Source organism: Macrobrachium nipponense, chromosome 13, assembly GCF_015104395.2.
Source record: "Macrobrachium nipponense isolate FS-2020 chromosome 13, ASM1510439v2, whole genome shotgun sequence".
NCBI lineage: Eukaryota > Metazoa > Arthropoda > Malacostraca > Decapoda > Palaemonidae > Macrobrachium > Macrobrachium nipponense.
This window is the reverse complement of record NC_087206.1, coordinates 29517270-29532179: the sequence shown is the minus strand read 5'-3', so window position 1 is coordinate 29532179 and position 14910 is coordinate 29517270. Positions and strand designations below refer to the sequence as shown.

The window sequence follows — 14910 nt, the reverse complement described above, 5'->3', positions numbered from 1 at the left end:
TCGATGGCATGTAACACTGATGGTCACCATGAGTGAACTATGTGTGAATCCATCCACCACCCATAACTTGTAACTGCTATTCACATGAGGGTATCCGTCCATTAAGAGTTAATTGTACACTCAAAAAAGTTTATTTCATTTTAATATTTGTGAGAGAGAGAGAGAGAGAGAGAGAGAGAGAGAGAGAGAGAGAGAGAGAGAGAGAGAGAGAGAGAGAGAGAATACCAAAAGAAATAAATATATAAGAGACATTATCTTAATACAGATACTTCCAAATTGGTAAAAATTTAGTGGACATAAGAAAGCAAATTACAATTAAACTACTAACCATACAAATCAGCTCTACATACCTCATTTGGTAACTTTATGGGTAACCACAATTTTGTTCCATCAAAACTCTTGACAGAACCAAGTTTATCTTTCTGGGAATTGAGAATTCTGAATCGAAGATTTCGAGCATCAATTGAAGGTTGGAACTTAACTTCATACTCAAACACAGCCATGTTGGACTTTAAAGACAGAGGTATCCAGTTTGCATAACCAGAAAATCTGAAAGCAAAAGGTAGGTGTCTCTTTAAAAAATATTAGATATCTTAACTTACAATGCAAGGAATGCTCAGATAGGTTAATAATGCCAATTTCAAGAACGGGCATGTGCCTAAGGGCTCCATAAAACAAGTTTACCTATTTTAAATCAGACTATTCCCATTGCTATAAAGTAACCACAATGAGCACTGAAACCAATTGAAAATGCAAAATGCATTTCCTAGAAGTACAGGCCAGTTAACAGCAGGGGTTCCGTCCCCAGCCCAGCACCAATAACCAAATATTGCCAAAAATTATGGTAATAAATGGTGTTTACAATGTTGTAAACACATATTGGTGCTGTTAACTGCTTATCAACGGCAATAAACTGTTTACCACCGTCACTATGAAAGTCCAGCTGACAAAATATAAACATCTAATTATGTTAGTGCTCATAGCAACGTTATCTTTCTGTATCCTTTCGAAATTTTTATGGTAGTGTGATTATGGTAGTGATAATGTTAGGATAACATAATATTCATTGTCATTTTGGTGATGTAAGTTAAGAACAATTCAGTCATATGAACTATAATTATCGTACATTATCACATTGTTTTGATTGGCAATGAATATATTATAAAACTATTTTTAGATTATATACAGTGGACCACCATATTCATGGGGAATGCGTACCAGATAACCGCCCCCCCCCCGAATAGCTTGACTCTGCAAATACTTACGAGCCCCTATAAAAAGGCTTAAAAATGCCTATTCTTTCGGCGAAAAAAAAAAAAAAAAAAAAAAAAAAAAAAAAGTATACATGCTTATACCTATTTTTTCTTTTTAAGTTTTATCCCAAGAAGTGCATTTCATCATGAAATTGATATAAAAATTCAGTAATTTATGGACATTTCTCATAGAACATTACCAAGAATACTCAAATTTCCCGCAATTTATGCCGCCATAACTGGTTATCTGCGCAATACATTGCAGTTTTGGTTAACGGCGGTTTTCGCTTATCGGCACACCCCTGGGAACGGAACCCTGCAGATAACCAGGGACTGCCTGTATAAGGTCCATAGAGAAATCCGCCATTATGTGACTTCGCGAATAGCAGGGGTCGACGGCGTATTAAATATTGGCATATCTTCTTACTAAAAATACCCTATTTGAGGAATAATTCTATATATGTGAAATTAACTTTCATCTATGCGAGCCCAGCCAGCTAACGACATGTAAACATCGAATTATGGTAGTGATCACAGCAATGTTATCTTTCAGCATCCTTTCAAGATAGTAATGGTAATGTAATTATGGTAATAATATTTAGGATTACACCATATTAATTTTTCACTAAAAATTTATTATCCTTTTGGTAGTAAGTAGGTTAAAATTATCACACATTATCATACTGTGAGAGGTTTGTAGTGCAATGAAACATATACAAAACTATGTTTTCCTTTTAGGAAAAACATGACATACAATCAGTTTTGTTATTTCATTTATTTAGAATTTTAAAGGATACACTAGGTAAAACAGCATTTGAAATATCATCTCTACATAACCAATTTCTAAGATACCTGTTGTTGCAAAAGCTACCCTATACACAGATGGTTTTGTAATCTAAAGTTGTCTTAGGCTGCACAGGTTGTCCCCAGTTGTTGGTGAGGTTCCAATCCCGACAGCATGATAACCAAAAATTGTTGATAACAGCACTGATCCCTGGTTATCAGTGTTGATAAGTGGAGACTGGAGCATGTCATCACCAAAATTCCAGTTACCATTGTTGCTGGACAAGCGCCATCAAACTGGATCACATTTAACCAAGGCTGCCGATAACTGGGGACTGCCTGTACTACCGTTGGCTGGATTTTGTCCTTTAAACCTGGATGTCCATTAGTTCCAGGTCTGTTAAAATTAGGTTTTACTGCATTAAAATAAACATAAGCATTTAATTTAACTTCTTGGGATCAGGACCTCATATAGCATCTGATATATGAATGCTTAACGAGCTTAAATAATGCAATCCCAATTGGTTCAAGATTTCAGCCAAACCTTTTTCCCAATGGTGGCATTAGGAATATGTGTACTGATTGACAGATACTGTACATATGTCCATCTCAATGGCGCAAATATATTCACAAACCTTGGACTTGACAATACCTGGAACATATGTGAATATGAAGTCTAATCTATTACCAGAAATAAGCGCAAATTCCTCAATTTGCTAGTCAAAATCAGAGGATACACAGAACTCAAGAGCAGACCGGTCATGCTGATCTGTGGAATTTGAATTTAGCTGCTCAGTGTGCTTTGAATTACAGTCTCCACAAATAACGAATGAAGCTTTTGTTACTGGAACATCTTCAGTGCTGAGCTCCTATCAGTTGCTGCAACAGGAAAAATAGCAAATTTTCACAATCAATGTCGTACGGGTAAGAATATATCCCTTCACGTCCTGTGATACCCACATTTCATCCAGGAGGGTTCACTAAGAGAAAGGTGGTTTTGAGCAGTGAGGGGAAGACATAAGCTAACACCTGAAGGATAACTCTTCAACAGAGGACTTTCCAATTTCTGTAAATTTTTACACGCAACAGCAAAACTGCTGAATCTGAAAGGAAGATTAGTATTAAACAGTATGGGTAGACATCGGAAAAATGTGGGGGATGAAGATTTACTAACTAATACCCTCCTCACCTCCATAAATGACACCATTTCTCGAAAACAAAACCCTCCAAAACGTGTGCAATTCAGCAGTTAAAAGAAGAGAAACGAGACATCCTCACTTGATAACAGCCAACGAAAAAAAGTGGTAGATGACAGTAGGTGATGGAGGGGTATCCCTCAACTCACCATCCCCACAACTAACTGTTAACGTTATACTACCTTGTTACCAAGTTAAACAACCATCTCAAGCTAACGCTGACAGATACTCCTATATAAAAAGATGATGGTTTGTATTTCCTTAAGAACAAAATGTTTTTACAAGCTATATGAAGCTGAGTGAGAAGCTGTTATTCTGATGTCATTTGGTAGTATGAAACTCAATTTATGGAGGCACTTAACTATTTTTAAAATGAAGCAGCTAACAGAGAGGTGCTTGGACCAACAGTTTTAATATGGAATGGGACTTATGACCTAAATGCCATACCAGCAGGCTTCTTGGACCAAAGGTCGCCATAAAAATTAATTTTTACTGTATATGCAGACTAAACATTATTTAATGGTTTTTACTAATGATTAGACGATGACATTAACAAAGTGCCAACAATCATCAGGTTTTTAGTCACATGTAACCCATGAAAAAATGGACAAATTATGTATGGTTAAAAAAAATTTGCTTCTGATGTCCTTTTTTGCAAATGACGTTTCTAGAAAAATGTGATGGTAAAAAACTTACTTTGCTCCTGAAGTTCCTTTTTTACATACAACATTTCTATCTTGATCTGAAATGTCCAAATCCTGCATGCTTTCTGTTAATGCTGATGATTTTGTATCTTCCCCAATTGGCTCTGGAATTCTGAGAGTGAAAGAGAACACTTGAAGCGTAATCTAGCTGTCCCTTTTATGTAATGAGTTTACCAACTTAAAAGCTACAACAATATTAGATACTAGATCATTTTCTTAGTTATGTATGTATGAACTACTGTCAAAAGAGTATACTTTAGTTACCATACAATCAACTACAATTATGTTACACTTCCAAAGTGAGAGTAAGTTCTTTTTATAACAACATGGTTTAGTTTTGCCCACTGATATTTACTAAACTTCCACACACTATCACACTCTTTCAGAGATTAATAAGAAAGTTAGAAGGTTGTAGTGGAAGTGTACCATCTATAATGTGCCATGCAAGGCACACTGCAAGTGGGACAACAAATGAGACGGTAAAAATGGAAATAAAATGTGATTTGCATAATGCATAGAGTACTCACAAAGGTTCTCCTCCAGGCTGCATAGTCACATTTGCAAATTTTAAAGCCCTGATTATATCAGCTCTACCTCGGCCAATATTAAACTTCCCTTGCTCGGGCCCAATGTCTGCGGCCCCACCTAGTTCACCAGATAAACCTTTTTTGACAGATTGGGCTATAAGTGCTCCTCTCCCACTGGACTTGCGAGAAATCCCTGAAGCAACACTGCTGCCATCTTCAGAAGCTGATTCACTGTCAACCTGGACACCTGCTCCACCAGTCTGTTATGGAGATATTTTGGCATAAAATTCTCTTTAGGCACAGGACTGCTGATGCTTAATGACAAAAAAATCCTGATATATATATATTTATTTATAAATCAGTGAACAAAAATCAAGTTTGAAACACATTAATAATTGACTAGAAAAAAAGCCATTACTACTAATCTCTCCTCCAATAACAGCACTCTGTACCTGCTACCAACACAAAAAAAGACTAACACAAATAGCCAAGAACACAAAAACTCATAATAGTAAAATAAATTTTCTTAAATACGGAAAACTATCCTGAATACAACCTAATACTATCTGAAATACAATACTATACCTAAATTTTAAAGCAATTTGTATTTTGTCTAGGTTTACAAACCTTAGCCTTCCATTATAGTACTATTCCTCAAGGTGAATTGGGGTAGTTAAGGTGGGATATATGATGAAAGGCTCTGGCTTACATAACCAAGAAAGTAAATATACTACAGTATATACTTGAGTAACGTGCGATCTCGCATATCATGATAAACAGTGGTTTTGTCATGTATCTCATGTATCATGCGAGTTCCTTTTCCGAGAGCGTCAGTTCATAAGGTTGGTGGTTTAGCGTGCTAATGGCCGAGTCATTCAGATGTGTGCTGCTGCTAGTCAAGTTACGGTAATTTTCTTACTAATCTCGAGAATTGAATAAAAAATCTCAAGACTAAAAAATAATCCCAAGATAATAAAATAATTGTAAAAATACAACGCCTTGGATTCCTAAATCTCTCTCTCTCTCTCTCTCTCTCTCTCTCTCTCTCTCTCTTCTCTCTCTTCTCAAGAATAAATACTGTAATTTGAGTCTTTCACCAATGGGTATCAGTAAATGTGTAGACTTGTGCGTGTTTTAAAAAAATGTGCAGTACACACACATTCCGATTTGTTTTTTGGAATTTTTCAGATTTCGGAAATGTGAGGTCAGATGCATAATCAAACATCACTACTGCAGCAAAAACATTTTTCCCTTTATGTTTTTCATTATTGTTATTTATTAATTACAGTTTATTTAAATAAATATTAATATAATACTATTAAATGAATGTGAGATAATTAAGATCACCTATAATAAAATAGTGGGACAATTAATACCATATGTTCACTAATAGCTATTATTTTCAAAACAAACATTCCGTAAAACACAAAAAATATATGTACATAACAATCAAAATATAATAATGTTTTGCAGTTCAACTTGTGAATCTTAACAATAAGTATGACTATATAATATATTTCACCATATCGATCTTGAAGTTGAAGAGTCGTAAAATTTTGAGGATGGTCCGGGAAAAGGATTTGTACTTTGTGATTACGCATCGCTACAACACCATGTGGTATTTTCATACCACTATATTGATGACGCATCGCTACGACACACTGGTATTTTTCATACCACTATACATTAAAGTTAAAATGATCATATTACGTTATTGTTTTCACAAAGAAATAATTATATAAAGAAAATTATTGAGTAATTTTTGCTGTCAGCAGTCAGAAAATCACGAACATGGTAACGTTCAAACCTAGTGCCATCCACGGCATATGTCTATAAATAGAACAGAAGCAGAAGGTAGTCATTGGATTACAGATCTCCATGGTTACTAACCAACCAATCAGGTGTTAGTTATACTACTCTGTGAATTTCTTAGAATAAAAGTTTACACACGCGAAGCTAACGATGTGTGTGTGTTTTGCATACTGTACATAGTTTTAGTTTTTATTAGTGTAAGTATTTTACTGATTACATGAAGAATAGAATGATTCCTTCTCATTACTTTGAATGCAAAATGGTTTGAAGATTCTTCCGCAAAAAGAAAAGAAAAAAAATTTCTTTAGAAGATGATCCCTATTTACTATCGCGGTTGACATACCTTCAAAACAAAATTCAGCTCTTTAATCTCTGGAAAAATTTTAATCTTTCTGTCTGCTGGTCACACCCTTTATATCCCCGGCAACTAACAACAACAAAATTTGTTTGTTTGTTTTATCTTCCAAGATGTAGGTATTACCTGTAGGTACAGCATATTTTATAACAGTATGCCCATACACACACACACATACAGTTGCGCATGTGCTAATACCTATTGGTTTCAGAGACTCAAGTTAACACTTACAGTATAGTTGAGAGGAGAGAGAGTTCATCCTAGATGTCCTTGGTTCATCTCTCTAATCTCTCGAGGAATGTCAAGATTTGTTCCCTGCTCTTTGTAAATTCAGTCCATGCGACTGACAGCAACAAAATTCCTTTTTTTTTTTTTTCTTACCCGTACTGCACAATTTTTAACAAGCATGAACACACTGCCTGCATGTGTACTAATGCCCACTGGTTAAATATACTCTCTCTCTCTCTCTCTCTCAGGAAAGATACTGTCAATTCAATTTATCAGTATCTTTTCCTGATAGAAAGACAGAGTAAATATTTAGGACTCCAAGGCTTGGCATACGTCAATTATGTTATTATCTTGGGATTTTTGGTTAATCTTGGGATTTTCCATGGTCAACTCTTGGGATTAGTAAGAAAAATGCGATTATTTGAGTAGCAGTAGCAGCAGCTGCAGCGCACACCCAAATGAATCGGGTAAGCCTAGCACGCCAAACAATAGTATTTACAAAATGAGCTGAGCTCTCTGGCTGGGCTGTTTTGGTCCTTCCACGTGTTTGATCGCATATCTGCCAAATTTATAACAACAACAGAGATAAAACCATTTCTCCCATTACAGCTATCAAATATTATCTTTTCCGTTACGCAGAATTCTAAATAAATTACGTAGGTTCACGATTGATAAAGTTTCTTTATGCAATAACAAGAAACGGAGTCAGATTTTCTATCAACATGGCATCTCATTTTGGTGCTGTGCGAATATTTCAACCAGTTCCACGTGCGTTTAAATCCATACTGACTGTACAGTCTGGAGGCAGTTCTCCCTTCTGCACATATCTTGATTTCTTAATATCGTAGGTATAGAATAAATTGGTGAGCAAGGAAACATGAAATAAAGCATAACAGAGTAAGTTTGACGAGTGAGAAAATAACCAATCGTATACAGACAGATTCTCTCTCTCTCTCTCTCTCTCTGACAAAATAATAGATAGGAAACAATGACTGAATATTGTTTGAATGCGATATGGCAAAGTTTTGGCCTGACTGAAGTGTGGAGTGACTTTGACACTGACTTACAAGTTATTCCTGGTCATCTCACAGCCATGATAGACATCAACTTCGAAATGCGGGCCTATGTTGTCCCATAAAAAAAGCTCTCGCTCGGACAGCTGTAAGATTTAGGGGGGAGAGAGAGAGAGAGAGAGAGAGAGAGAGCAGGGCTGAATAGGAAGGAGATTTAAGTACCTGGGAATGAAAACCCCTTATACAGGCAGTCCCCGGGTTACGACGGGGGTTCCGTTCTTAAGATGCGTCGTAACCCGAAAATCGTCCTAAGCCGGAACGACGTTCTTGAAAACATGTCCACAGGGAAAATTTCACTAATTTGCAATTTTTCTTAGGGCCGTATCTCTAAAATTATCACGAATTTATTTTTTTCATGTGCAACACTGTGTATTCACAAATTACTGTATATTTTCATTAAAATACAAGAGAGAGAGAGAGAGAGAGAGAGAGAGAGAGAGAGAGAGAGAGAGAGAGAGAGAGAGAGAGAGAGAGAGATTACATAAAACCATTAAATTCGTTGACCATTGTATGGCATTGTTAACCCTTAAATGCCGAAGCGGTAAAAAAAAAAAAGTCTCCCGTGTGCCGGAGACGTTTCAGAGTGAGCGCGGAAGCGGAAAAAATATTTTTTTCAAAAAATCACAGCGCGCTTAGTTTTCAAGATTAACAGTTCATTTTTGGCTCCTTTTTTTGTCATTGCCTGAAGTTTAGTATGCAACCATCAGCAATGAAAAAAATTATCATTATCATATATAAATAATGCGATATATGATAGCGCAAAAACTAAATTTCATATATAATTGTATTCAAATCGCGCTGTGCGCGAAACGGTTAAAGGTAAAAAGTTACTTTTTTTTTTCGTTGTAATGTACACTAAATTGCAATCATTTTGGTATATAACACATTGTAAATCAATAAAAGCAACACAGAGAAAATATTATCACAAAATAAAGCATGAATTCGTAACGTGCGGACGTAAACAAATATTTTTTTCAAAAATTCACCATAAATCTAAATATTGTCCTAGAGACTTCCAATTTCTTTCAAAATGAAGACAAATGATTGAATATTACTATACTGTAAGAATATTAGCTTACAATTGCAGTTTTCGACCATATCTGACGAGTTAAAGTTGACCGAATGTCGAATTTTTTTTTATATATTTTTTTTATATGCAATTATTTCGGAAATAAGAAAAGCTACAACTTTTAAATATTTTTTGTTTTATTCTACATGAAATTGCGCACATTTTCATATATAAAACTCTATGAAATGCCTAATATGAAACAGAGCAAATATTCCAAGAATGGGACTTACGCATTTCGGAGATTTGTGGCGGAGAATCCGCGCGCGGAGGGAAGGAAAGTTTTTTTTTTTTTAAATTCACCATAAATTTAAATATTGTGCTAGAGACTTCAAATTTATTTCACGATGAAGATAAATGACTGAATATTACTAGACTGTAAGAGTTTTATCTTACAATTGCGTTTTTCGACCATTTCGGTAGTCAAATTTGACCGAACGTGGTTTTTTTTCTATTTATCGTGATTTATATGCAAATATTTCAAAAATGAGAAAAGCTACAACCTTCAACTATTTTTTGTTGTATTATACATGAAATTGCGCACATTTTCATAAATAAAACTTTATGTAAGGGCTAATTTAAAATGGTGCAAACATTACCACAATCGCACGTATGATTTTTTCGGAAGAGTTACCGCGCGGACGTAAAGAAAATGTTATTTTTTTCATAAATTCACCATAAATCGAAATATTGTGCTAGAGACTTCCAATTTGTAGCAAAATGAAGGTAAATGCTTGAATATTACTAGAATATAAGCGTTTTAGCTTACAATTGCGTTTTTTGACCATTTCGGTAGTCAAAGTTGACCGAAGGTTGAAAATTTGTCACTTATCATTTTTTATATGAAAATATTTCAAAATTGATAAAAGCTACAACCATGGGTTGTTTTTAGTTGTATTGTGCATGAAATTGTGCACATTTTCATATATAAAACTTTATGTAACGGCTAATTTAAAATGGTGCAAACATTACCACAATCGCATGTATGATTTATTTCGGAAGAGTTACCGCGCGGACGTAAGGAAAAAGTTTTTTCATAAATTCACCATAAATCGAAATATTGTGCTAGAGACTTCCAATTAGTTGCAAAATTAAGGTAAATGATTGAATATTACTAAAATATAAGAGTTTTAGCTTACAATTGCGTTTTTTTACCATTTCGGTAGAGTCAAAGTTGACCGAAGGTTGAAACTTTGGCACTTATCGTTATTTATATGAAAATATCTCAAAACTGATAAAAGCTAAAATCATGAGTATTTTTTCGTTGTATTCTACATAAAAATGCGCACATTTTCATATATAATACTCCATGTAACGGCTAATTTAAAATGGTAAAAAAATTATGTCAAAGTGACGAAATAATTTCAAAGATGTGTCACAGATACTTTTTAGTGCGGCAAGAAAGAAATTCGCGCTTGCGCGCCTGCGTAACGATTGTAAACAAAACAACACCTTGATCCGTGAACTCCCAGCATCCCCCAAGGCGCGTGATTCAAGAGTTTTCGGCTGGTAGACCTAAAAGTATTTTTCCGCGAATTTTTTTAAAAACTTTTGTATGTCGATGTAAAATACGTCCAGTCGGCACCCGAGAGACAAAAAATGTCGACGTAAAATACGTCCAGTCGGCGTTTTAAGGGTTAAGCTCAGAGTGTCACTGGAGTTATGAGGTAGGGAAATTGATACAGAAAAAGACGAAGGGAAGAATTTTCTTTTGAAATTAGTTATCGTATTATTACTACTTCTATTATTATTATTATCATTATTATTATTTGAAAATATAATAAACACGTGCATCTACCATAAAAATTCTCTCATCTCAGTAAGAAAGAGGAATTATCCTTACAAGTGAAATGGAAAGGTCATTTTCATCTCTTTAAAATACGACCATTATGAATTTTGTAATTACAGTTTTATTATTATTATTATTATTAAATAACTGAAATTATCAATAAACATTTTACATACTAGTACCATAAAAATTCTTTCATCTCGGTAAGAGAGATTGTTTATCTCTCTCTGTTCTCTCAAAAAATACTTATAACGCTTCCAGCGAAGAGAGGAGGGGGGAGTTACCACTATGACACATTATCATCTTGTGTGGCAAAAGAGAGAGAGAGAGAGAGAGAGAGAAGAGAGAGAGAGAGAGAGAGCGAGAGAGAGAGAGATGAGAATTGGGAGAGAGAGAGACCGTGAGACGAAGGAGAGAGAGAGAGAGAGAGTTTAACCTTAATTAAAAGTGACATGGATAGATTAGTATGTATTGTATTTCTTTAAAATACTATCACATATGAATTTTGTAATTACAGTTGTTATTATTATTATTATTATTATTATTATTATTATTATTTGAAAGTATTAAAAACAAATAGTAAAAGTACATAAAAAATCTCGAGTCTCAGTAAATGAGAGATAGAGAAGAGAGAGAGAGAGAGAGAGAGAGAGATAGAGAGAGAGAGAGAGAGCAGAGAGAGCGAGAGAGGGTGGGGGGGAAATCCCACCCAGGAACATGTGATTGCAACACTGCAGCTCTTCCCCCTCCTGGCTGTCACAGAACTTGATATATCTGACAGTTTTAGTACCTGGATCTTGAGGAAAGGTTACTGGAAGAAGACTGGGATTTCCTTCATTCTTCCATATTTTTTTAAATATAAGCTCAAATCTTACTAATTCACTATGGTATTTTCTTTAATGAATTGATATTATTGCTGTATAAATTAATATTAATATTTGAAAATAGTAAGTCATTTATTTATCATACAAAAAACATACATCTTTGTAGTAGAGAGAGAGAGAGAGACGAGAGAAAGAGAGAGAGAGCGAGAGAAGAGAGAGAGAGAGAGAGGAGGTAGAGAATTATTATTTTTATTATGTGATATCATTTCAACTTATTAAACTTACTAATACAGTATTAATCAGAATTAATATTTGAAAATTAGTAAATCATTTTTGTATTATAAAAATGTATTTAGTCATGAAAATAAACATCAAAATACACTAATTAGTGATTATTTTCGTCAGAAAATACAAAGAGAGAGAGAGAGAGAGAGAGAGAGAGAGAGAGAGAGAGAGAGAAACTATGGTTTTTATATCCAAGTCTAAGTAGAGTATAAATGGATTCTTTAAGTGAAATAATGTTTCAATGATATTTTGCTGTTTTGTATTAAAGGATATGTATACTGTTTGAGAATGCGTTCCTTATCCTTGACTATGGTTACCATACAGTTTAATAGCGCAAATTAATTTATGCGCCCTCCGCTCAGAAACTAGTTCTGCGTATGAGGTATCGTTAAAAGGCATAAAAAACCGTCATAACCTTGGAATTTGCATTGTAATCTAACAAGAAACTTAGTTTTGTTAATTATGTATACTGGAAACAAGCAATTATTTTTTCATTATTTGCGCTTTTGGACTGTTATAAACTGCGCATCCCAAGCTAGTGTATTCATTCGCTTGGAAACTAGATCCGCATATGAGGCGTCACTAAAAAAATAAAAAAAATACGACATAAAGTGTCGAAAATCATCATAACCTCAAAATTTTTGTTGTAATCTAACCAAAAACTTATTTTTATTAATATACTGTGCTAAACTATAAAGGATTCTTATCATAGTAGCGTTTTTTAAAAGCTTCGTTAACTCGGAGCGTTGGAAGCGTCAGCGTCGTAACCTCGGAACAAGCGTCGTAACCAAGGGCGGATTTTTCAATGAATATTTAAGAAAAAGTGTCGTAACCTCGGAACGTCGTAAGCCGGACCCGTCGTAACCCGGGGAACGCCTGTAATCTTATAATTATAGCCTCGGGGTTTGTCTCAAGGACATTCAAAGGACTGTCACACACGGGCAGTTGTTGTTTTTGTAAAATTAGCATAAGGGCAGATCTTTAAAAGCCACGCCAGAGAGCTCGCCATGGTGACAAGACTATACCTTCCATATGAATTGACGATGTCCTATACGAAGATGCAGGAGATGAAGATGAAATGATCAAAGATCTGGAAGATGATGAATATGACGACTGCCTTGATGGGGAAGAATTCAGAGCAGTATTCGATGATACGGACATGGAGAGCGACTTTGGAGGATTTTAGTTTATTAATTCTATGCATTTTTTTTACTTTAATAAATTTTCACTTACCTGTGTATCCTAAAAAAAAAATAATAATAATAGTTCAAGTAACAAATGTTTCTTTTACCAAGTAAAACAAAAAGTAAAAAATCCTTCGGTATTGTGCCTTAATCAACTGATTTGGAAATTATAGATGGTTAGTCTAGAACAGTTAAGGGGGCCGGCCGGAACCCCTATATATGGTGGTATAGGGCGAAAAATGCAAAGTCATGAAAAAATTCATGGAGCTTCATATGGCAATTGAGAATCGTATACGAAATATTTCGTAAAAATTCCTCTTACTTTCGTAGTTACAGGGTAATTAGTAAACACAACTCAATAAGCCTAAAACATTCATCCGTGCAAGAAAATGTAATATTTCTTCTGTTATCGTAAATTTTGATCATTATTGGCAAAGAAATTGTGAGAAATGGCATCTGTAGAGATTCCGTGGCTCGCATAAGCGAGTATCTAGTTCAATCATGAATCAGTTGGACCATAGACTTCAAGTAGATTGCACATTCGAGTTTCACCTCGTGACATTCGCTTGCTTTTACGTATGGTTATGTATGTTTCGGCAAGAAGTTCATCATACCTATGAGGAAAAGACAAGGAAAACATCTCGCTAACATACAGACGAAGAAAAATCGCTCAAGTATTATTACAGAATATCATAATATACGCGTAGTTAGTGAAGAGAGAGGGGAGGGTTGCTTAGTAACGCCCCCTTCTTGCCTGACAGCACACGTCACACTGTGCCCAAGGCTACGATTTTTGAGCACAGAGATCCTCATTTATGATAAATAACATAGTTTTGGTTTTTTAATACCCAAAATGGAATATGAATTTCATAATAATCATGATTTATTAAATTGTCTTTGTAAAAAGAGAGTACTACACCTTCGAGTCTCACCTCTGACATTCTCTTGCATTTACGTTTGTTTATCTTTGTTTCGGCAAGAATGTCATCATGCCAAAGAGGAAAATACAAGGAAAACATCTCGCTAACATACAGAAGAAAATTCGCTGTAATAAGCCGAGTTAGTGAAGGGGAGGGAGTGGGTTACATAGGAAGGAGTGCCCCATCTTGCCTCAAGCAGTGCCCCAGGCTACGATATATGAGCAAAGGGATCATCATTTATGATTAAATTATGATAAATAAAATAATTTTGGTTTATTAATACACAAAAAAGAAATATACATTCATAATAATCATTATTTATTAACATTGTCTTTATAGAAATACAAAGGAAAACTTTGAATGCCCGTATCTCAAAACTATACTTATTGACCTTCAAAATCTATCTCCTCACTTAGTTTTAAAGCTATAACATTGGAATTTGGTATATAACTCAGAAAGACATTATAGAACAATCAAATAGAGCCCTTTTTCCAATTTTTGTTTCGTCTTTTTTTTATAAATTTTTTTCTCGTGATTTATAGGGTTTATTTTTTTACCAAATGACTTTTAGAAAAAAAACTCTCCATTTGATTGGAGGTCTACATCAGGTCTATATATGGTAGTAATCCCAGGTCTTAATATTAAATATCAAAGGAGGAGATAGAATTTGAAAAATGGTTATTTTCGGGATAAATTGCCCTGGCGTCACAAAACCGAAGGTCAGAGGCGAAAATCATATGCGGTTTGGAGATGTCCCAAGTCACCTTATTAAGTGGTATGAATGTCAAAGTCCTGTCGTTAAAAAACGGCATTAGCCGGCCGGCCCCCTTAAGCCTCTCACGCCGAAGCGGTAAAAAAAAATTGTCTCCCGTGTGCCGGAGGTGTTTCAGAGTGAGCGTGGAAGTGGAAAA

At 34.9% G+C, this 14910-nt stretch overlaps 1 protein-coding gene across 2 annotated transcripts in view; it reads right to left on the bottom strand.

Moving 5' to 3' along the window:
* Positions 1-14910, bottom strand: part of LOC135225711 (protein argonaute-3-like) — a 470090-nt gene that overhangs the window by 387975 nt on the left and 67205 nt on the right. For both annotated transcript variants that reach the window (XM_064265079.1, XM_064265078.1), the window contains exons 3-5: positions 4464-4723; positions 3929-4048; positions 351-549 (exon numbers count right to left, since the gene is read on the bottom strand). In XM_064265079.1, the coding sequence (XP_064121149.1) occupies positions 351-549; positions 3929-4048; positions 4464-4723 (579 nt within the window). The remainder of the gene's footprint in view (positions 1-350; positions 550-3928; positions 4049-4463; positions 4724-14910) is intronic.